Source organism: Phycodurus eques, chromosome 18, assembly GCF_024500275.1.
Source record: "Phycodurus eques isolate BA_2022a chromosome 18, UOR_Pequ_1.1, whole genome shotgun sequence".
Taxonomy (NCBI): Eukaryota; Metazoa; Chordata; class Actinopteri; order Syngnathiformes; family Syngnathidae; genus Phycodurus; species Phycodurus eques.
In genome coordinates, this window is record NC_084542.1 from 12,832,181 (window position 1) to 12,854,735 (window position 22,555).

The window sequence follows — 22,555 nt, forward strand, 5'->3', positions numbered from 1 at the left end:
TGCTACGGCCTGTGTGCTATACACAGCTTTCGCAACGTTTTAGACTGCTTATTAATTGTTTGTTAGATCTGTTATGCCACCCAGCATATATTGAACAAATATACAAACAAACAACGCATTTGAGTACAAGCAATAGAATTCTGCTACGTGCAGCACTCAACTTGTGCACCGTAATTGCAAGATTCCGCATTTCAATCGTGCAAACCTTTGACTCCCCTTGTTATTGAAATCATGCACTATTCTTCCAAATGAATAATGCGTGTCTATGAGGAAATATTTACGAGACACTGACGTCTTTTGATCGCGTAATCGACAAGAAAGTGTGCATGGAGATGGCGAGGGGAGGCCGGAACTAGTGTGCAGGCGGAACAAGAAGCAAGAAGCTGGGAAAAGAGAGGGAAATTTAAACTGTGGGGACCTTGTGTCAAAACAGCCGCTTTAGCACGAAAAGGCTAACTCCGATATAGACCGAGAGTATTGAACATAGACGTAAGCTTTCTGTTCTGACGAGAATAACTCGTAATGTTACAGAATGGAGTTCTGCATCGACCAGGTAAAGTTTCGGGTAGAGCCGTTTTGCTCGGAGTTTATCTAACTGTTAGCTTGGTGTTGTGAAGCTTAAATTTGGTAAACTTTTAGGCTACTGGAAATGTTTTTTTTTTTTTTTAAACCATTGTGTAACAGCTTTTTAGTAATACAGTTTTTGTGATGCTCGCGAATTAATCAGTGATTTGCATTTTAACCAACTAAGTTAGTGGTGAATTCAGGGAAACAAGGAGGTCGGACATTAGAAATCACCATTCGCTCGACAAATGGTGCGTTCGATAAAACTGGGACAGTTCCGATTTGGGAGAAGAAAAAAAGAAGTAGATTTTACTGCTGCTAGGGATCACGCAGACGAAGAAATGTGACGTCACGACACAATGGCGGCGGCCACCTCTAATATAAAATATTTAAAAATCACATGGTACTTAAATGATGCATGACAAGCTAACATTTTCAGCTTGTTTTTGCGAGGTAGGGTAAAACAGTTTCCCAACCTTTGTTAAGCCAAGGCAAAGATTTTGCTTGAGTGACACCACCAAACAAAAATGTCACAAGAAGTACAGTATATTGAAATAATGACGGATACACAGGTTAATAGTACCTTCTGCCATCTAGTGGAAAAGTATTTAATTGTTCTGCTTGTCACCATTACATAACTGGCATAGCTAGATGATACATAATTTGTAGTATTTATTCATTAATTTTCCGCATCACTTATCCTCACTAGGGTCACAGGTGTGCTGGAGTAAATAAATAATTTTAAAACCAATGAGGTGAAGTTGGGTAATTTCCCACGGCACACCGGATAATCTTTCACGACACACTACTGTGCTGTACAACAATAGTTGGGAATTCAGTTGTAGGTGGTTAGTGTCTCTAAAGCGACATACGGTGTTTATATATGGTCATAGGTAGGCTCCCTCTGATGGCATGCAAAAGAATTACTGCAGTTCAGTTATATTTAACTTTGATTTAAAGTTGGCTTCACAGATATTTTCAACACTTCCATGGAGTTATGCCATGTGCGAGACGTGGAGCTGTTTTTGAGGCGGAACTTGGTGTGAAACGTTTGAGAACCACTGTTCTCGGTCCCTTTACAACCAAGGTTTGCATTGTTGTGTGTAGCTTTCAGAAAGCCCCTCCAAAAACAGCTTAACGGGGAGCTACTACAAAATACTGGCCATTCCGAGAGAAACGGTGCTGTCCCCCAAAGATGCAGAGCCCCTGATCAACGGTCCTGGGCTCCAACCGACTAAACAGAGCAGCCAGGGTATGCAAGGTGTAGCTTAGCTTTTCTTTTTGTAAATGACACTTGAAGATATATTTATAGGTATAGTATGCTTTTTTCTTCTACTTCCTCCATTTCAGCTCTCGTGGACGCACTAAGGACCCTTCAAAAACGCCTGGAAGCGGAGAAGAACTATCCACAGTTCTCACACAATGCGAAGACGCATGAGTCCGTTGCGATGGCAACCAGCCTGCCTGTGACAGAGGGTGATAACAGGAGCGGTAACTACATGCTCAGGAGTCCAAATGCAGCGAGAAGCATCTAAAATATCAAATACAATGGTGCTTTGAGATACATGCAACCTGACTTAGCACGAGCACTGTTTGGGTAGTGAACTCACTTCACAACAAGCAGAAGTTTGGCAGATAGTAAACGAGAGGGTTCAAGTTGTTTAATGCCACTCCCAGTGGAAATTACTGTTGAACTTAACAGAAAACAAAGAATTATACCTTATGTATTTAAAGCAACCACATACGTTAGCCTTCATGCTAACACATAATGTGAATTGCCATAGATGGGCTAACGAATAGCAGTGTTATAAGGAACAGATATTGGTATATACTGTATGCATGTCTCTATTATACTCCCCCCTGGTGGCCAAGTTCTACACACCAGAAGGAGCAGTACAATGACCACTGAAATGAAGCAAAAATGTGGCAAAAAATTCTATATACAATGGAGCCCACTATTTGCGGCGGATAGGGACTAGGCCTGACGCCGAATAGCAAAAATCTGCAAATTATTGACGCTCATTAGAATTAACATGCAAAAAATATATATTTTTGAGATTTTTTTTCCCCCCTGGAAAAAAAAAACAAAAAACTCAAATAAGCGAGGGATCAGGGAATAAAAATACCACAAATAAGCAGGGGGTTCTGCGAAAAATGGTTGGTAGGTTTAAAAAAAAAAAAAAAAAAAAAGTATCCACGTTTAGGTGAATCCGCGAATGCCGGCCCACAAATATACAGGGTCTACTGTATTGTATTTATGTCATTACTCTATGTTTTTATAAAAGTACAATATTAAAAAGTGCTAGTCAAGTCAAATTTGTTCTCGCGACACAAAGCAAGTGATGGCTCGTAATTGCGATATGGCCTTGGTTACAGAGCTGGACAACAAGCTGCAGTCTGCCGAGTCTCGCTGTAAGATGATCGAGAGGCAGCTGGACTACATGAGGAGGATGGTGGAGGGCACAAGGATGGACAAGGACGCGCCGGCAGACATTCAGGTATAACTGACAATTGTACGCGTGTCTAAGTAACGGTACTCGCCCAAGCCTTGGTTGAGACCCAACTATTTGTATACAAACATTAAAAATAATGTTTTAAGAAGTGACTTTCAGTTTTTCCCTGTCAGGGGTCACCTCAGCTAGTGCTACAGAAGCAGGAGAAGCAGCCAACCAACCCGGACAACCGAATTCACCACGAAAAGCTGGAGAAACTTGAATCGGAGTGTCTTAAATTGAGCAGAACACAAAACCTGTCCGAGGTAAGACTACTAATTGATTTGTGTTTTTACCTCAAACTGAGCAACTTTTATTTGAATATTTATTAGTTTTGGATTTGCTGTTGACAGATGAAGCTTGCGGTTCTGGAGCAGAGGCTTCTGAAGGAGGAACACGAGCGTAAACTTGTGCAGGAGAAAGCAGGCCAGGTAAGTCCAAATCAACAGGGTACCTTTTCCCTTGCTCATACTTGTGCATACAGCAACATCCTCCATATTAAGCTAAGTGTAGTCCAGATGTTTGGCCCTTTGAAATGGAGGTATTCTGCATGAAGTGGCTGTCCTTCCTCACTGTTAAATACTATATATTCGTGCAACTTCCTCAATTCAAGCTGAAATTACATACTATATTATTTCAAATACATTGTGGTACTTCTGGACCTAATTTTATGCTGTGTAGTAAAAACAACTTACCCTGTGCGTCCACAGCTGCAGCGAGAGTTGGACCTCAATCGCCGACTGTCTTCTCCACCTGCTGTTCAGCAGATTAAGCCAAAGAAGGCTCCCCAAAAGCCCACTCTGGTATTCATATTTGTGTGGCGCGTTCATGTGAAGCGGGGGTAACTGACTGTGTTTTATCTCAGAAACCCCCCTGGCCGAATGAGACGGTGTCACCGAGGCACAAAAGGATTCCTTTTGTGGCAGGAATGGTAAGAGCGCAATAAGCTAAAATGGAGAGTCCGCAGTAGTGCTCCTTTTTTGTCAAACGGCACAAACAGATGCTTGACACCAGTCAGAAATGATCTCCATCAAAGATCTTTGTTCACAAAAAGCTGCTAAATACTGGCAGACAGTCCAATCAAGCAAACAGTGGAATCAAAACAAAGTATAAATCCAACAAAATTGAACGGGTAATATATCATAAGCTAACCAGTTAGTGACTAGTGACAAGATCCAAGTCAAAGTCCTTTTGGTAACAAAAAACTGCGAGACACTGACTGAAATTCCTATCAAGGAAATGGCAATGGAACAAAAACGAGTAGTAGGAATCAGCCAAAATAGAACCAACAACATAACGCGAGTCAGTGATTAGCAGGCTAGTCCTGGGGGAGGGGGAATCACAAACTGATTGAACAGATCTAAATCAAAGTTCTTTGTTCACAAAAGGTTGGTCAGTACCGACTCCAGCTTAGTGTCCCATCGAGACAACAGGGAAAGATCAAGAGGACATAGCAACATCCCAAAATAAAACTTAGAGGCCTTCAAATGTACTTTTTGTTATCAATTCCCCGTAATGTTTTGATGCGTTTCGTTCTCCTTCCAGTCGACCAGCCCGAGCCACTCTGTGCACGCCAACGTGCAGAGCATCCTGCACATGATGAAGCACCACCAGCCTCAGCTGTGCGAGCGGGTGAGCGCCCTGCACCGCTCGGGCTGCGGCGCCAAGAAGAGCCTCCGCATGGACGGCCAGCCGGCGGTCAGGCGAGACGCGGAGCCCGAGTCGGACGCCCAGTCGCTTGGCTCGCTGTCCGACCTCCTCCTGGCCCTGCAGGATGAGCTGGGGCAGATGGGCTTGTGAGAACGACCGAGCTTGTTATCCTAACGCACACGTTTGTCACATTTAGTGATGTTTGTGTGTATGTCTCAGTGAACATCAGGAGCTGATGCGTCAGATCGATGCCACTCAGCATATGGAGCAGAGGCATGAATTGCAGAGAGAACTGGAAAGTATGGAGGCCAGGATGGACAAAAAAGGAGCACAGATCATTAAACTGAGGAAACACCAGCAGACGGTATGAGCAGGAGCCCCGCAATTTGCATAATAACTCTTGAAGACCTGTATCCATGTGGAATTACTTAAACAATATATCGCAGGCTTCGGGCAGAAACCTCACATCTCCAAAACTATCACTTTTCGGAAAAAACAACATAAAAAACGGCCTGGCTGCTGAGCAGTAATTTGTAAAAATAACATACCCACCCGTGGACTGGCAAATAGTGAAAATGTGTGGGGGAAGAAATATGAAATTGATCAAATTAGGACATGTTGGGATAGGTTTCCGCCTGACACCAGTGGTATACAATACAGTGGTGCCTTAAGATACGAGGGGACCTCACTTATGAGATATTGAGAAACAAGCAATTGCTCTAAATCTGTCATGCCACCTGATGATTATTAACTACTACATTCAATTGAAAAAACCTCCATAAAGCCTGATACTTATCGTCATCATACCTTCAGGTCAACAAGTTGACCCAACAACCACGGGTCACCAACAAGGCGGCCAAGAAGCCAAACGCCGTACGGCCGTCGTCCACTTCTCCCACCAGGAGCAATCATCATCATCATCATCATCATAACAGGCCGAGCAGCGGAGGTCAGCAGAACCTACACATTCTCAGGGAGACACAGAAGCTGCGCAACAGCCTCAAACAAGATGACATCTGCTGGGAAGCTTAATCAAGAATGATGTCGAACCAGCCTACATGTTTTTTTGTCAACTGTCATGTTGTGATCTACTGTATATTACATATTGTACATTTTGAATAAAGCATATTTTTGCCAGCTAGTGAAATGATTAGTCAGATGATGGCAGTGTTGAGCCAGTATCATACAAATGGAAAAAGTGTCATTTTTCAGTTTGTTTTGTCAGCGGTAATATGAATCGGCATGGAAGGAGTCTGTTAAATGGGGTGATTAAAAGCCCTGTGAATCTTGTTACATGGTACTTCTAAGTAAACGCAGCTAATTACAGGAGTTTCCTATGCTCAAAATGTCCAGTCCTCATTTCTCTTTCACACAGAATTAAAAAGACAGGATGCTGGCATGGTTACAGTAAGTCTGCCTCACAGTTCTGAGGTCACGGGTTTGAATCTCGGCTCGGTCCCATGCTTGCGTGAGTTTTCTCCAGGCACTCCTACTCCGGCTTCCTCCCACATTCCAAAAACATGATTGTTAGGTTCATTTGAAGACTCATAATCAGCGGTGGGCAAAGGTTTGTAAAAAGTTTAAATGTGTAATTTTATTACAATCAATTTATTGAATGACCTTTTTTTAAAAAAAATAACTAAAATGTATATATACACAATTATTGAATATATATATATATATATATATATTTGGCTCAAGTCAAAGTCTGTGGAGTGCTCGGGTATGAGTTGCAGCCAATAGCAGCTCTTGTATAAACGTGCTTTCCGTTATCGCTCATGGGAATAACGCGAGTGATTGGCATCAGTGGATGCCATCCTAGACCACATACGAGAGAGCTTTACATTGCCGTTTTTTTCTTTTGGCGTCGCCCTCTGCAGACTGGATCACTCTCAATCTCCTTCACACTGCATGTGGCTCAAGCAGAGAGGCCCTTTTCAAAGCTTAACTGAATAAAAACCTCTGTCTCGGTTTCCTGAATTCTACCACTAATGCCACCCACCCTTGCTAAGAAACAGTATGGTGGGAGTTTTGCTTCCCTCTGCTGCTGTATTAGATTACACAACACGACTGTACAAATCAGATTAGTTGAGGCCTGACTATGGACACATATCTGGCCCACTCTCCTTAGTCCTGAGCCCAGTACTCAATTTGAAAGGTGTGGCTATCCATCTAAAGCACTTCTCCTCATTAGAGTCGCCCTAGACAAACAACCATCCACATGTATCCCGAGGGACAATTTAGAATCTTCAATTAACCTAACATGCATGTTTTCGGTTATGTGGAAGGGTAGGAAACCCATGCAAACAGAACTCAGGAATGCCGAAATTCAAATCCCGAATCTCAGGACTGTGAGGCAGACATGCAAAACATGAGCTCACCGTGCTGCAACGTGAAACTAAATAGGCAAAAATATCAGAAACTAAAAATATGTCACGCAGCTTTACACCACTTCCAAATTACAATGATAAAACATATTTGGAGCTCATTCAGGATTGTTGCGGACATAACTTGAAATCCCAAAATAAGGTGTTGCGGGCCAGTTGGAAGAATAAGAAGCTGTATAAACACACTAAAACATACTGGTTAGCAGAGAACGTAGTCACTGTGGTTCTCTTTTTTGGGGGAATGGAGGGGGAGGGGTGATGGGTCAGAAAGCTTTGCGGTGCCCCTAGAAACAGATTTTCATTTTGTGAGAACAGTGCCACAACAGCATTAACGCTTGTGGAGAAACAAATATGCAGTTTTACAGGAAATCTTGAACCACTTTAAAGGGTGAAAGGTCAAACATAGGGATTCTCATGTGCATTTAAAGCATTATTCACTAAGAAATCTAAGAAGAAAAAGAAGAAGAAAAAAAAACCTAATCTACTTCAGACAGAGACCCCCCTCTAAACTGTTGCAGGAACAAAAGATCAGACATCATGTACCTTCCAAGTCAGACAGTGATGATTGTTTGAACAAACTTTATTGAGTCAACAGGCTGTAACTTGAAGCAACACTTGAAAAACAATGCAAATAGATGATTAAGAAAAACAAAAGGGGCAATTTTTTTGTATATAGCCATCGGAATCGGACCAAGGAGATGGATTGACGGCCTTGAGAAGGAAACACAAATGGATGGCACTCCACTGTGTGATTGTACGCACGTAGAAATCAGGCCATTAGGCCATACAGGGAAAGCTTTTATTATTTAATACATTGGAAATAAACACAAAGGAGTGAAAGATTATTATTTTTTTTTTTAAACTTACTGGCCATCTTGTAAAGTCATCCCGTGATTTGTTAAAAGCCTCGTTCCCACCAAGCCGTAGAGTTCAATCCGCAATTTAGTTCCAAAATGTCAGACGGTTTGGGTACCGTTTTGATATGGGGGACATTTCAGGAACTTTTTTCATTAGGGTTGCGATACGGTTTGATATGTTTGTAGGGAGGTGGCGCTAGAAGCACCGCTTTCGGTGCTTTTCTGCTGGTCGACAGATTGCCCGCCGCCTTTCATGTTCCAATGGAATTGAATGAAAAGAAAACCAAAAAGAGTGGAAGGGTGATTCAAAGTAGTGTTTCATATTAATTTTCTCTAATTACCACGAACCAAATGCCATCTTTCTGGTATACTATGATGTTAAATTATTCATGTATCCGCGATCCATACCAGGTCAAAAGGAGCCGAACTATACCGCCTCTTGGTGGAAAACGAGACCTTCATTGGGACAATGAAAACGGCTGCGGTTCAGAGCAGAGATCATTTCATTTAATAAGTTGAACAGTAGGTGTGTGTTTCAAAACACTCCTTATACAGATAATGTAGATGATTTCAAAGTTAAGGCTAGGCGCAACAGAGCAAACCACACGACAGAGAAAAAAATAAATTAAAAAAAATAAAAAAAGAGTGAAAATGTTGATGACCATTTGCATTAAGCTGAATGTTTTTTTTTTGTTTTTTTTTGCTCTTACAAACTTAACTGAATAAGGCACTTTTCCTGAAGATGTGCAGGAGAGTTGAGTAAGAAGCAGACAATGAACGCGTGTTTGGGTGTAGCAACAATGTGAGCATGTGATGCTCGTCTTCTTTCAGGAATTCAGGCCCAATGATGCAGCAGCGTTGGTTGACACTTAAGTATTTCTGGAAATATGGGCAAAAATGGGATGCGGCTAAGGCAAAAACTCAGATGCAGCTAAGGCAAAAACTCACTGTGCGTCTTTGGGCTGTAGCCTAATGCCACCTGGTGATTGTATGATGAAGGAGAGTTTATATTCTATACTGCGTGGTCTCATAATACACAAGCATTTGAATTGGTTTCAGAACTGTACAAACATGGTACAAACAAAAAGCTCGTCAGTGCAATGCTTAAGTTTCATGCCAAAACGGAGGAATTTGGCGTAGATGGCTCACGGTTTCAAGGCATTCTCTTCATGACTTCAGTGGCTTTTCAATGTGGAAAAATCCATAGGAGCAAATACACTCCCGCCCAAAATTATTCACTACCTGGCCAAAGTACATCCAACTAAACTCTAAAGCACTTGTCTTCATTAGGATGAGCTGGCGCCTATCCCAAGCAATTTAGGGAGAGACGCAGAGTACACCCTGGACTGGTTGCCTGCCAATCGCAGGGGGCCAAAAGACATTTTTAGCTGGAAATGACAAGAAAGTGGCAGTCGACCAGTCCAAAATATGTATTATTGTCCTTATTTGTTTGAAATTACTACTATCCCTGACAATTTGGAAGAAACTCAATATTTTGTGACATTATAAAAGAACCCTGATAGCTAATAATCTACAGCAAAGTTCCAAAACTGGGGGTCCCAAAACGGGTCTTGGCTATTTTTGTGTGTTTGGGGATGCCTGTATTTCAAGGGGGTTGAATCATTTTTGACAAAGATTATGATAATTTAAAACATTTAAAATGAGACTTTACAGTATTTTGCCCTTCTTGTGTTATTTCCAGCTAAAAGAAATATCCACATTCATCAAATCTAAATCCACTTTGGCCAGGGTGTGAATCACTTTGACCTTGTTACATAGAGAGGAAATAAGCATCCAGCATGCAAAAAATTCAATAATCACCATAACATTCAGCGACGAGCTCTGTAAGGAAGAAGAAAAACAAAAAAGCAGATTGACATTCCTTCATCAAGACTTCCCTGAACTTCACGAAAACCTAAAATGGACAGGACGACTACATGACAGCAAACAAATTTTTTTTTTTTTTTTTTTTCTTTTTTTTAAAATAACGCAGATAGCAGCACATAGCCAAACAGACCTTGCATTTCCAAACATTTTCTTAACTCTAACAACAATAATCCAAACCCTCCAATACAACTAAAGCTACACTCACTGATTGGGAGTGAACGAGAACTTTCCACCAACACCAAGTGAGGTGCGAGGTCATTAAGACCATACATGAACTTATCGTCTTTGAATGGGGGCAAGGAGGGGATAAATGACTAATAATAAGCCTAGGCTTCTATTGTCTTTCCCTGTCTCACTAAGGCTCTTCAGTCCAGCTGGGATACACGCCATTGCACTCAAGCAGGTAGAAATACAATCATCCTTCCCTCAAGTTTCCTCATCAAACCACACTGGACATTTAAAGGCACTTGACACCTATTGTATTACGGTCCGCATCAAGGAAAAGTGCAAGCCACTTACTTCCAACTCATTAAACAAGTTCTTTATATTCCTAAAAATACTGTACAATCTTTCGTTTTTGAAGTCCACCTGCGCAACCGGACAGCTGGTGGGATCTAAGGTGTCGATGGGCAGGAGATGGACTTGAGGTTTTATTGCATGAAACTGCTCTTTAGCACAGTTGTAATCTTTATAACTTGTTTCGGGTGATCTTTGCCCAGCATGACAAACAACAAAAATCGAGCCACCCGCCTGACAAATGGCTTGTTAACTGCGGGTATAATCATAACCTCTTAAATAAACCATGACCAACATATACAAGATAAAACGGCATTAGGGGGGAGGGGACCGACAAATGACTCAACAGGCTAAAAGCTAAACTGAACCTTTGCAGTTATCCAATCACACAACTCCAACACTGTTTCCTCTTCTGCAATGACCACCTCATTTCTATGAGGAGGCTTTAAACAACATCAATTTGCAGGAAAAAAATGATTTAAACACATTTAGGAGGAGGTAAGTAAGATGGAGGAGCTCGGAAACACTGAGTTATCAAGGGGGGTGGACGGGAGCGTTTTGGTTGGTGGGGATTATTCTGAGAAGTGTGGACCTGAGCACGCAGTACAGCCTCAAAGGGTGTGGTAGTTGCGGTCCTTAGACTTGCAGAACTTGTAGAGGAAGAAGATGACAGCCTGCAGGCCCAGCACCAGCACGATACCGCCGATGAAGCTGGCAGCGTCAAACGTGGAGTTCTTGTGAGGGGCCGGAGAAGACGTCACTGGGGATCTTGTCGTGGAGCCGCCTGGACAAGGAGACATGAATTTATATATTTAAAAAATAATAATTCTGGACTTTTTGTACAGTGTTAGGATGAACAAATTATTGGGGGAGAATAATCACACAGCATTCAGCACTGTCCCCGATGTCCACGCGATGTTGCAGAGGCGTGTCAACCAGGACAGCCCCACAACATCCAGAGCCTTTAGGAACTCCGGGCGAATCTCATCCACCCACGGGGCCTTGCCACCAAGGAGCTTTTTCACCACCTCGGTGACCTCAACCCCAGAGATAGGAGAGCCCGCCTCTGAGAACCCAGACTCTGCATCCTCATGGGAAGGATGTCAGTGGAGTTGAGGAGGTCTTCCAAGTATTCTCTCCACCGACTCACAACGACCCAAGTCGAGGTCAGCAGCGCCCCATCCCCACTATACACAGTGTTGGTGGTGCACTGCTTTCCCCTCCTGAGACGCCGGATGGTGGACCAGAATTTCCTCGAAACCATACGAAAGTCTTTTTCCATGGCGTCACCGAACTCCTCCCATGCCTGAGTTTTTACTTTAGCGACCACCAAAGCTGCATTCCGCTTGGCCAGCCGGTACCCATCAGCTGCCTTAGGAGTCCCACAGGCCAAAAAGGCCCGACAGGACTCCTTCAGTTTGACGGCATCCCTCACCGTTGGGGTCCACCAACGGGTTCGGGGATTGCCGCCATGACAGGCACAGACTACCTTACGCCCACAGCTCCGGTCGGCCGCCTCTGCAATAGAGGCGCAGAACATGGTCCACTCGGACTCAATGTCCCCCGCCTACCCCGAGACGTGGGTGAAGTTCTGCCGGAGGTGAGAGTTGAAACTCCTGACAGGGGATTCTGCCAGACGTTCCCAGCAGACCCTCACAATACGTTTGGGCCTACCAGGTTGGACCGGCATCTTCCCCCACCATCGGAGCCAACTCACCACCAGATGGTGATCAGTTGACAGCTCTGCCCCTCTCTTCACCTGAGTGTCCAAGGCATGTAGTCGTATGTATGTCCATTTAGACAAAACACGAGAGGGTGAGACAAAATTTTGCACTGTCTTCCATGATCCAGTATGGATGCACCATATATAAAAAGAAAATCTAAAATGATTTATTAGCTTGCGTTTATAATGATCAGCTATTCAGTGACTAAAGAACAGAGCAGAGAGTCCCATCATCAAGAAAGGAGGTGATTGTTGTTTTACAAAACCAAGTGAAGACAACATTAGTTAATAACAGAATGCTTTTAGTAGAAGATTGAAAATAAGTGTTTAATATTGGAAATCTGACGTACATGTGTAATGTTTCTATAAGTTTACCCTTCTTAGGTTACATACAGTATGCTTCATTGCATAGTTGTTGTAATGAGATACCATCATTGTCAAAATATTGCAACAATAAGATTGCCAGTTACTCTGTGATTCGCACCTCTAAAATTCTTGAAAATACCTGACATGAACCACTTACTTGAATTAGTGGATGCAGTTGTGGGTGCAACTGTGGTGGTGCTGAGACCGGGTGCAGGCGCAGCAGTGGAAGTGTTGGTCGAATTGGCTGCAGTTGGGTCACAATGACAGTTAGGAGTTGTGCAACTTTATATGCTTCAAGCAGCAGTTCTAATCAACAACCAGCAAAGCATGGCACGAGTGCATCTGGCAAGATAACAAAACAAATTTTTTGTTACGCTATACAGCGGAACCTTAAGTTCGTACACCATCTGTTTTGTTCATATTTATGAAAAATTTCCCATGGTCAATCTGTCCCCATCCTAAAACCTAGCAACGTTTTAAGTAACATTCTTGACTGTCTTACAAGGGTAAAAAGAAGCTAAAGACCCTGTAAAGTGAATTCAGAGGTTTCTAAATCCATTAATGTTTAATGATAATTGCTGAAAACATGCAGACTGATAACTATGTAGTACTCAATTATGAAGCTACAACGTTCAGTTTTCCTGATTTTTAGGGTGTGACTAAAACAGGGCAGGCTGACACACTTCGAAGTCCGGCATGAGTGTGTGCCCCCCCTCCCCCCAATTTACAAAAGAGACGGCAAAGTACAATTGTATCAAAAACGGGCAGTATCTGCATCTACTGCATAAACAGCACATCTTTCAGTGAACTTTACATTCTTATGCAAAACACGATTAAATGCTCATGGAGCTCAAGTCCCGGCTGGCGTCTTGTTCGACTTTCAAGGCATATTTTCACCCAGAATACCCAGAATATCAAGTGAACTACAAAGTGTATAATCCCAGGGGTGTTGGACTATAGAGGTCACTCTGCATTCTGTTTAATATGGTCATTCTGGCTATGAATACCTCAAAAAGCCCCGAAAAACAGTAAGTTGTGAACCTCCCTTTCTGTATCATGCTGAAGTAGGTTAAGGCTGCTGTCAAAAATGTTTAGTAGCTTAGCAGGGGGGGACAAGCCAGGTAGTTGGAGGAGGAGGAGGAGGGGTAGCGACTGTTACCTGTGATGGGCGGAAGGGTGCTGCTGTTAAAGGTAGTGACAACAGGGGTGTGGGGGTTTGCGGTGGTAGGGGCAACGGACGACGGAATCTGGGTCGAAGAGCTCAGACCAGCTGGACAGGAAACCATCACCGGGACAACGTTTTGAAACAGAAGGCCAGAGACACCACGGAAACCATACATTGAAAAAGACTCCAACACTTGTCAGTTCAAGTTAAAAAATAAAAATAAAAAAATAAGACTGTTAGAGACAGAAGGCAGAAAGCCCAAAGAGCTGACACATCTAAAGCATATCAGTATTCAAGTGACTTCATAGTCCAGTTAACAATGAAGAACGAGAAATAATTGTTGCATAATTAAACACAAAGAGGCATAATTTCTGATTTTACCATTCAGATTTGGGTCAGGATTGACATCGACTGTCATTTGACCTAAACATACAACAGTCACCTAGCAAACGTTTCTTTGGATGTATACTTTATTTCTTCCAATGTGAACAAAAACATGTAATATAATAGTTCAATGTTACCCCTGGTTCGCTGTGATATATGAGGTTGATGAAACAATGTTGGGAAACCTACCAGAGCAACTGGCATTGCTACAGGTGTTGTTTGCATCCAGGAGAGTCACATTCCGACAACCGACGACACCAGATGCTGGAATACAGAAGACAAATATCATGGACTATTTCAATTTTAAAAAAAAAATTTTTTTGAATGGCCAATAAGAATGGCTTAAAGCAATTGAAGCAAAATGGAGTACACTACTTTGCTAACACCAGTGAATACACTGTTGAGCCAGTATTAACTAGTTTGTCATCTAAGCAAGTATAACTTTGTCAGATTTGAGAAGTTGAGCTACAACCATCAAGACAAGTTCCAATCACTTAAAATTCTCCTTCCTGCCAAATATTTAGCAGAAAATAAATGTTTGATGGTGACTTTCTTTAATGGGGATGTCAAAACATTGGCTCACAATCGGTGCAAACTGTTTTGTGACCCACTTGTGTGCCATAATATTCGTGTTACCACAACAGCAGAGGTAGCATTGTCTCACGCATACAAGAAAATAGTTCAGCCACATGACACGCGGGGTGCAACTTCATCTTTCTCACCTCCTTCACAGGAAGGTCAGAGCACCCACGTCCTGCAGTAGGAAGGACAGCGCCTTAACCACTGTTCATCTCATTGCAATGTTAGGTTTGGTATGCTTTGCTTTTTATATCTTGTCAAGAATTTGTTGTTTTTTTTACTCAGTGTACATGTACATTGACTAGTTTTATAATGTGTCACAGTTTGGTTATTAACCTATTCACTTCTGTGAACATTTATATTCGTCAACTGGAATCCAACCGTTTACTGTCACCGACATATATATTCATCAAGTATGTTTTCAAACATGTAGGCGTGGAAGAGGATCTTGCCCAGCTTGTCTGTGAAAGTGAAGTTTGTAAACCACTAATAACTAACAGAACCCTGTAGACGGCAACATGGCACTGCTTGCGAATTCAGATTACCACAGTTTTTGAGAAGATATAGATTAGGCTGTGAACGTTGACTTGTTACGTCTATGAGGGAGAGAAATGCCAAAACGTTGGAAGTCGGACAAGTCACACTTGAAAAGCGTATGTATATGTATGGTATAAACAGAGTAAAACAAAACAGTATCTGCTGCTGTAGGTAGATGAAAGTGTGTCGCGATCGTGAGCAAAGAGGACTGAGTGCATGGAGTGAATGAGGAACGGCATGTAAAAAAACAAAAACAAAAACTGACGTTCAACTCGACCCATGTGGTGAGTCAGTGTCTAGTTTTTGTTGTTTTATAGTTTGAAGTGTCACAAACAGGACACAACTGGCCAAGAAAAGACACTGGTCAGTCACAGTAGGGGAGTGTATACTCCAGTTAATAATTAACCATGACATGGGACTTTGCCCGACTATGAATGTTTCCTGCCCCAAATAACTAAGTCCAGACAGCAACGTAGGACTGTCGTGTTTTTATCCACCCCCCCAACAAAATACAATTGTTTACAACAGGTCAGTTCTCCAAACCTCAAATCTTCTAGATACACACAGTATATCTTGGTTAACCCATATAGATTATCAATGTGTTTCACTGGTCCAAGACCTGTGATTGGTTGACACCCAGGTGAGTCATGGCTGATGGCATCTTGTGACTATGGATTCTTTCCACATAGTTTTCTTCCCTTTAAAACTTGAGAAAAGGAAAAAATTAGTCAATAATTTAGACTATTTATATTTGCGGTCATTTTCAATCTAAAGCAGCTGACTAACCCTAACCCTTCCAAATTCTTTACTCAAGGACGCGCCAATAAACTTTTTTTTTTTTTTTTTTTTTGTCTGATTACAGGTTCCTTACATAGGATGAATTCATATACAGTGTGTAGCATTGTTTTCCCTCACACACTAACAAGCAAACCTAATTTGGTGAGATGGCTGCCCATAAATGACAGCTACACCAAGATTTACGAAGCTGAGCCCATCCTTTCTGTTCCTTTACCCAATACAGCCAGGCATGATGTAACAGCTTGTGGAATATTGTTTCACAATTGTTTGTGTTGGGCGGAATGATGGTCAACTGGTTAGCACATCTGCCTCACAGTTCTGAGGACCCAGGTTCAAATCCAGCCTCACCTGTGCAGAGTTTCCATGTTCTCCCTGTGCGGGTTCCCTCCAGGTACTCAGGTTTCCTCCCACATGCCAAAAAATATGTATAGTAGGTTAATTGAAAAATAAATTGCCCATAGGTGTGAATGTGAGTGTGAATGATTGCTTAGCTATGTGTGCCCTGGTGGCGACCCATTCTCGCCCAGAGTCAGCAGAGATAGGTGACAGCATGCCCGCGACCCTAGTGAGGATAAGCGGTACAGAAAATGGATGGACGGATGGTTGGCGTATAATAGTTTGTGGTCCTAGTGTCATGTATTGTATGTATCATCCTAATATGAGGATGACTGCAAGCTGCCTCTATATGCTAGCCTGTTCCATCTCTATAGTCAGTGCACTTGTGTTGTTCTCTCAAATGTTGCTTGGGTTATGTGCGCACTGAAGGTTTCGTGCATACTTTTTCACATACCCACAAGACATGCTGTTGTGGTACCATTACTAGTGAATTTGCTACTATCAAGCAGCTGCAAATGTATTTACAGCCTTTCTTACTCTAGGAAGCAGCATATCACGCACTATCTGCATGTCGAGCATGCACGAAGGTGAAGCCAGCCCGTCTGTCTGTGGGTCTCACCTTTAACATCTATAATTCAGTCAGGTGACAGGTGCTTATTTTCCCAGTGAACCCCCTCAATATTGCGGTTCATCCGTTCACACCTCTGCTATATCACATATTTTTATGCCATTTGTTTTCTAAATCTTGTTAGTCCCTGGTTTGAATAAAACAAAAAAATGGCATCACAGTATAACCACCCCTGTAGCCGAACCAATCCTGATCGGTTCGGCTACATGATCGCAGTTCAGAAATGCAGACAAAAATCAACGCCGATTTAGAAAAATCAGCCCCAGAGTGGAACCGATCTTTTAAACCACATCTGAAAAATCAATCCAAAATCAAAATAAACGCATCATGACCAGTCCCATAGTGGAATCAATCTTTCAAGCCACATCTTTCAAAACTAGCTGGAGTTGTATCACGAGACAAGAGCACAAGATTTTCGCACAGCCCATCTTGGAGGCCACGCCTAAAGAAGCTGGGCAGAAATTGTCAGATGTCTTGGGTCAAAATCCATCCCCATTTTGGGAAAAAACAGCCGACGCTAGATTCTGATTTTCGAAAACTTGTGGTCAAAACCAACCCCGGTTTGGAAAAAATAAATAAATAAGGGAATCCGAATCCTGACCAGTCCCAGTGCGAAACTAATCGTTCGAGCCACATCTAATGATGTGAGGTGCCATTCAATCACGGGATAGAAGTCCAGGGCCTTAGCTTGTTCACAGATTTTTTTATTTATTTTCCCCCCTCAATGAGGGTCAAAACTCAGTCCAGTTATGAAGAACAATGTCATCACGACCAGTTCAAGAGCGGAACCACTGTCGAACCACACCTTGCAAAGCTAGGCAAAGGAACAACGACAGCAGCTCAATTAACGTTTGTCTGCCAGGTCAAGTTCATGATTCATCGCGCTGACATACAATATGTAAGGAGGGGGGGGGGGACTTTTTCTACACACAAAGATGCTTTTAAAAGTAGATATTTAACCCTGCCCTATTGTCTGTAGTGTGTTAGTTATGCAATTACCTACTAAAGAACTTTCAACATGTTGGCTGAAGCATTTTTCACACCTTTTGAGGGACATGGCACAGTCTTAAGATTGTGGGGGGTGGAGTTTGGGAGGGCTGCTATATAATGGACAGCTGTGAAAGGCAAGGCCAACCTTAGATGTTTACAAGTGGTGCGACAGTTTACATAAACTACAGATATGAGGTCTCAGGTGCCTTGGCCCTGAAAAAATATTAGTAATCAGTGCTAAAGCCCTTTGTCACAGACTAAAAGTGCAGCTAAGCTTGGTCTAGAGGTAATGTATATTCACTTCTGATGCTGAAGGCTTTTTCACATAGAAAGATACACCATAAGATAAATGGAGTAATGATAATGCAGAGGATGATAGCTTTCTGCTGCAGTGTGCTTAATCTGTACTTTTAAAATGGCAATCTCGATCGCCTCAGGCATGGTCAGTTTTTGCTGAGTTCAAAACAAATAAGTCATCCATTCTTAAGTCTGGGAAAGAGGCTTTGGGTCAAGACAAACAAAGCGTTTAAGTGCATCAGTCAGCATTGTTGCATCTGTCCATATCCTGTGTTGTGCTGTCGGATCTGTGAGAGTCCTCGTTCTGGATTGCCAAAGCCTTAAGTGTATAGGCAAAAAGACAAGTTGCTACATTTTCAAATCAAAAGGGAAAACTGACATTCAGCTTAGTTACTTTTTTCCATCTAGATGAACATTGAAACCCTTCATGAGCTTGTGGGCCTTCTGCGTAAGTGTAATTAATTCATTTCAGGGTCAAACAAACCTTAATTAATCCTTACACAAGCCTACTGTTTGTTTTCCATGAACACTGTGTTCCAGGGCTATGCAAATGTGAACGCGGACGGTTCAGGGGACTATCTTAAGCTCTTTTTTTAACGCCATTACCACTGTACCATAACAAAAAACCGACATTCATTGCATATACTGTTTCGCAATTTCAAGATTCCCACCATGACAACCATTTTCTTTGACTTAACAAACATCTGTGAATCTAAAATCAATTTTAGTAGAATAAGGTCAAATTTGACCCAGAACAGCCTCAGCGTACACGAACTTTGTAGCACCAGTGACGTTTTTAGATATCATTCCTGTGTTTTTTTGGGTCAACGAATGACATTGTTAATTGCTGTCAAATTCAAAACAGGTTAAATCTGACCTGAACAGTAGTGTTTAATTATTTTAATTCTATTTAATTATGTCATTACTGTATGTTTTTTTTATTAAATTACAATATTATGGAGTGCTATTTTTCCTCAAAATACACATTAAAATATTTTTTTTTGGGGGGGGGGGGCTGGAATGGATGAATGACATTTTAATGGGAAAATATGATTTGAGATAAGAGTTTTGACTTACAAAAGTGGTCACGGAAAACATTTAACTCCTATATCAAGGCATCACTATGTAAAATGTTTAAAATTATTATTATTTTTTTTTTAATTGAGAGCTTGTTAACTCAAAAAAACCCCAAGCATGGCATACACAATTTTTGGGACGTTTGGAAAAACGCCTTTTCAACTCGATACTTGATTTGAAATGTGAGGTTACAGTTACATTTCCACCTTGGCCATTCCGTTCAACTGCAACATAAGAGAAATGTGGCAAGTTTTTTAGCATCAAAAGAAAAACTATGCCATTTGAGATCACACCATTTGACAACACTGCGAGGCGGTCCGACACGTTTCATCATCAAATCTTCATATTGGGCTGACTCGTCAAACCGGTGTACTCCTTTAAAAATTCACCCCCTTGTTCGCCTTACTCCAGTTAAGTGATTGTGGAGCAATCAGACCTTAAGTTAGTCAGGATGAGCTGCTCGTATGTGAGCATGCTTTACCGTGGCTATTGCCATTTAGGTTTCCTTATTCTCTGGTCTGTAGTGTGATGATAAGGCAGCTTTCCTGCAACACATCACCTCGCTTCCGCTCATGCACATTTGGTCAGACGCATCCACACATTAGAAATCTACAACTCTCTCTCATCCGTGTGTGCCCACTCCAAGCAAACAGTTAAGGTATGAACACGTGTCGGTCGAATCCTACATTTCCCATAAAACGTGACCTTAGTTATAGCCAAAGAACCTGTGACCTCTTTTACTCTCTGTTCTTCTGGCCCAACAACATGGGACATTTTTTGGTGTTTGGTGCCTATTGCAAAATCAAAACCAATTTAGCCCACCTAACTTGCTAAAATATATATTTTTTGAAATGAGAACCACCAGAGTAGATTATGAAGTTCAGCACACCTATATTTAGGCAACCATGTATCTTATAAAAACAGACCAAATTTTAACATTAAATTATATTTGTATGTCCAAAAACATAAGGAGTTGTCGGTTCATGACCGTCTCGAATTGCAAAGTTTTGAACAATGCGCAGTAAGGCATACATACTGTTTTAAATGTGATTGTATTATGACAGTTACTGTAATTGACTTTACAACTGCATTAGCCTAGATTTGCTTGGACCTACGCATACAAATTTGTCTTACGTCACCACAGTAGGAACAGAACAGAGGACCCCTGTAAACTGTTTCAAAGAAAACCAGACAACAACATCCACTGCTGTGAATCCTTCATGTGTGATCACGATACATTTACAGTGAAACCAGCCTGTCACGCTCATGATGCTGCTGTTTTTGTTGCAGTGACGCTTGGCCGCACAATACGACATCAGCGGCGCTTCCATACATTCCCAGGAAATCAGGAGTCATCTGGGACAATTCGAGCCTTACAAAGACCGACCTGTGGCCCTCTCGTCACACATACACAAACATTTAGACGGATACTCACATGATGTGCAGTTTAACCACTGGCAGTCATTGTTGGCTTCACAAGCGGTACATCCGAGAGAGAGGCATCCATCTGCAAACATAATGACATTTAAAAAAAAAAAAAAATTAAGTTTGCATTCTGTCTTTTATTGTTGCTGTATATCTTTAAACTCATTGTTGCTAGCTTGTGGGCTTTTTCCAACAGTATAAATGGTTTGACAGGAGCACAGGTAAACACAGTCGATTTGAAAAATAAGGCTGATGATCAATAGTTAATATAATTTTTTGTTTAGTCACTCTGTGCGGCCTGATACCAAACGGCTGGGGACCCGCTCCTTCTTACAGAAAAGGAATTTGAGTTGTGCAATAACAGTGGAAAACATGGATGTTGAACTCTTTCACTGGTAAAAGTGTAGATGTTGAAACACCACAGTACCCCTTAAGTTTCCATACATAGGATAGGTATGTGAAGAAACGCTGATGAGGCAAGTCATTTTTTAACAGATCGCTGTTCTACAATTGAGCTAACTGAGCTGAAGAGGTATTTTTATATATATATATATATATATATATATATATATAATAAAAAAAAAAAAAAAAAAGCTTTTATTGACAGTTGTGAGAAATTCAATGGGATTCCCCACCAAAGAAAGTTTGAAAAACCCTATCATCTACATTTTTATTTGTATGCAATTATTTATTTTAACTCAGTTGATACTCAAGATTTTTTTGGGGTACATCTTTCCCCAAAACCAACAACTTCCACTTGAAACGGTTATGGTATGCTATTTAAAGATAAGCTGACTTTTTCTTTGATATTTGAATGTGAATATTGTAAACTTTCATGGCATTCTAGGAGTACGAGAGAAACTGACTGGGCTCATTGATAAGTATATAATCCAGTGATACTCACTCACATCGTTTGCGAGTAAAAACAATTTAATAAATACATTTTGGAATGACTCCAACAGTCAAATTATTCCTCCTATTGCTCAATGACCATCTAGGGACGTGGGAACGATACGTTTACTAGAAAATTATTCATCTTAATCAGCATGGTGTCAACCAAAGTGGGGACTGGTCCCGATCTGTTTTGTTTAAGGTGCCAATTACTGATAATTAAAAAAGCTTGTAATTTCCTTATTACTAAAAATTTCTCAACAATTTTGTAATTTAACAGGGTTTTCTAGGCCCCTTAAAGGAACACGTTTCTCTGAAATTGGAGCAACTTGAAATTTGCATTCACATACTCTAGCTACATGGGGAAAAATAACTCAAATTGTTTTGAGTAAGTGACTTTTTAAAAAGACAAAATAGAAAAACATGGAAACAAAATGTTTATGGGCCACCCTGTACATAATACAAATTATATGTTGCTTCACTGGACAGCGTGGAAATGAAACCACGCTGTCCAAATTATATGTTGCTTCACTGGACAGCGTGGAAATGAAACTGACGCGTGGAAATGAAACTGACTCGTCACCAATGGGAGCATTTGTAATACGTAACACCCGGGGGGAATGTAAGTGACAGCAGCTTGAATACGAAAATACAATATTGAGCGCCTAGCCCCTTGCGTTAAATGGGCATTTTAACATTTACGTATATAAACTCCAAGCGCCCGGGGCGGTGATGCGTCGAGCCGCTGGATGCTAGTCGGCTAGCTGTTAGCATTGGCACGAGCGAGTGTCGAGCTAACTTACCGGAGTCTGACGCGGCGGACGCGCCAATGAAAGCCACGACTGCCGCGGCGACCAAATACAGCTTCGCGTTCATGGCTGCGGTCGACTAATTCAAATAGCTGCGGGATACGGGCGGTGATTTCGTCGTCTTGCGTTCTGTGCTCGAGGCTGAGGCTTCGCTCGCTGAACCAGACGCTTCCTACTTGACAGGTCATGTGACCCCT

General features: G+C 41.7%; 2 protein-coding genes across 5 annotated transcripts; one reads left to right on the forward strand and one right to left on the reverse strand.

The window, feature by feature from the left end:
* The first annotated feature begins 369 nt into the window (after positions 1–369).
* cep57l1 (centrosomal protein 57, like 1) lies at positions 370–6,035 on the forward strand. 2 transcript variants are annotated; one of them, XM_061704448.1, is made up of 11 exons: positions 370–553; positions 1,672–1,816; positions 1,915–2,055; positions 2,941–3,062; positions 3,191–3,322; positions 3,410–3,487; positions 3,767–3,859; positions 3,922–3,987; positions 4,602–4,852; positions 4,926–5,070; positions 5,520–6,035. In XM_061704448.1, exons 1-11 carry the CDS (start codon positions 533–535, stop codon positions 5,736–5,738), a joined length of 1,413 nt encoding a protein of 470 aa, XP_061560432.1. In that variant the 5' UTR covers positions 370–532; the 3' UTR covers positions 5,739–6,035. The 2 variants fall into 2 exon arrangements, with proteins under 2 accessions (XP_061560432.1, XP_061560433.1); XM_061704449.1 differs by having other exon boundaries at positions 3,203–3,322.
* A 1,620-nt stretch (positions 6,036–7,655) lies between these two features.
* cd164 (CD164 molecule, sialomucin) lies at positions 7,656–22,555 on the reverse strand. 3 transcript variants are annotated; one of them, XM_061704623.1, is made up of 7 exons: positions 22,353–22,555; positions 20,669–20,740; positions 14,181–14,255; positions 13,602–13,712; positions 12,600–12,686; positions 10,946–11,137; positions 7,656–9,792 (listed from the first exon to the last, which is right to left on the reverse strand). In XM_061704623.1, the coding sequence occupies exons 1-6, from the start codon at positions 22,423–22,425 to the stop codon at positions 10,965–10,967; spliced, it is 591 nt and encodes a 196-aa protein (XP_061560607.1). In that variant the 5' UTR covers positions 22,426–22,555; the 3' UTR covers positions 7,656–9,792; positions 10,946–10,964. The 3 variants fall into 3 exon arrangements, with proteins under 3 accessions (XP_061560607.1, XP_061560606.1, XP_061560608.1); XM_061704622.1 differs by having other exon boundaries at positions 7,656–11,137; XM_061704624.1 differs by lacking the exon at positions 13,602–13,712 and having other exon boundaries at positions 7,656–11,137.

Excerpts from the sequence above, each read along its gene's own strand:
- cd164 (XM_061704623.1), bottom strand. The coding sequence starts at position 22,425 with ATGAACGCGAAGCTGTATTTGGTCGCCGCGGCAGTCGTGGCTTTCATT. Across the intron at positions 20,741-22,352 it reads GTCCGCCGCGTCAGACTCCG|ATGGATGCCTCTCTCTCGGA; the intron begins GTAAGTTAGCTC and ends TTATGTTTGCAG. Across the intron at positions 11,138-12,599 it reads AACTGCATCCACTAATTCAA|GCGGCTCCACGACAAGATCC; the intron begins GTAAGTGGTTCA and ends CTCCTTGTCCAG.
- cep57l1 (XM_061704448.1), top strand. The coding sequence starts at position 533 with ATGGAGTTCTGCATCGACCAG. Across the intron at positions 2,056-2,940 it reads AGAGGGTGATAACAGGAGCG|AGCTGGACAACAAGCTGCAG; the intron begins GTAACTACATGC and ends CCTTGGTTACAG. Across the intron at positions 5,071-5,519 it reads TGAGGAAACACCAGCAGACG|GTCAACAAGTTGACCCAACA; the intron begins GTATGAGCAGGA and ends TCATACCTTCAG.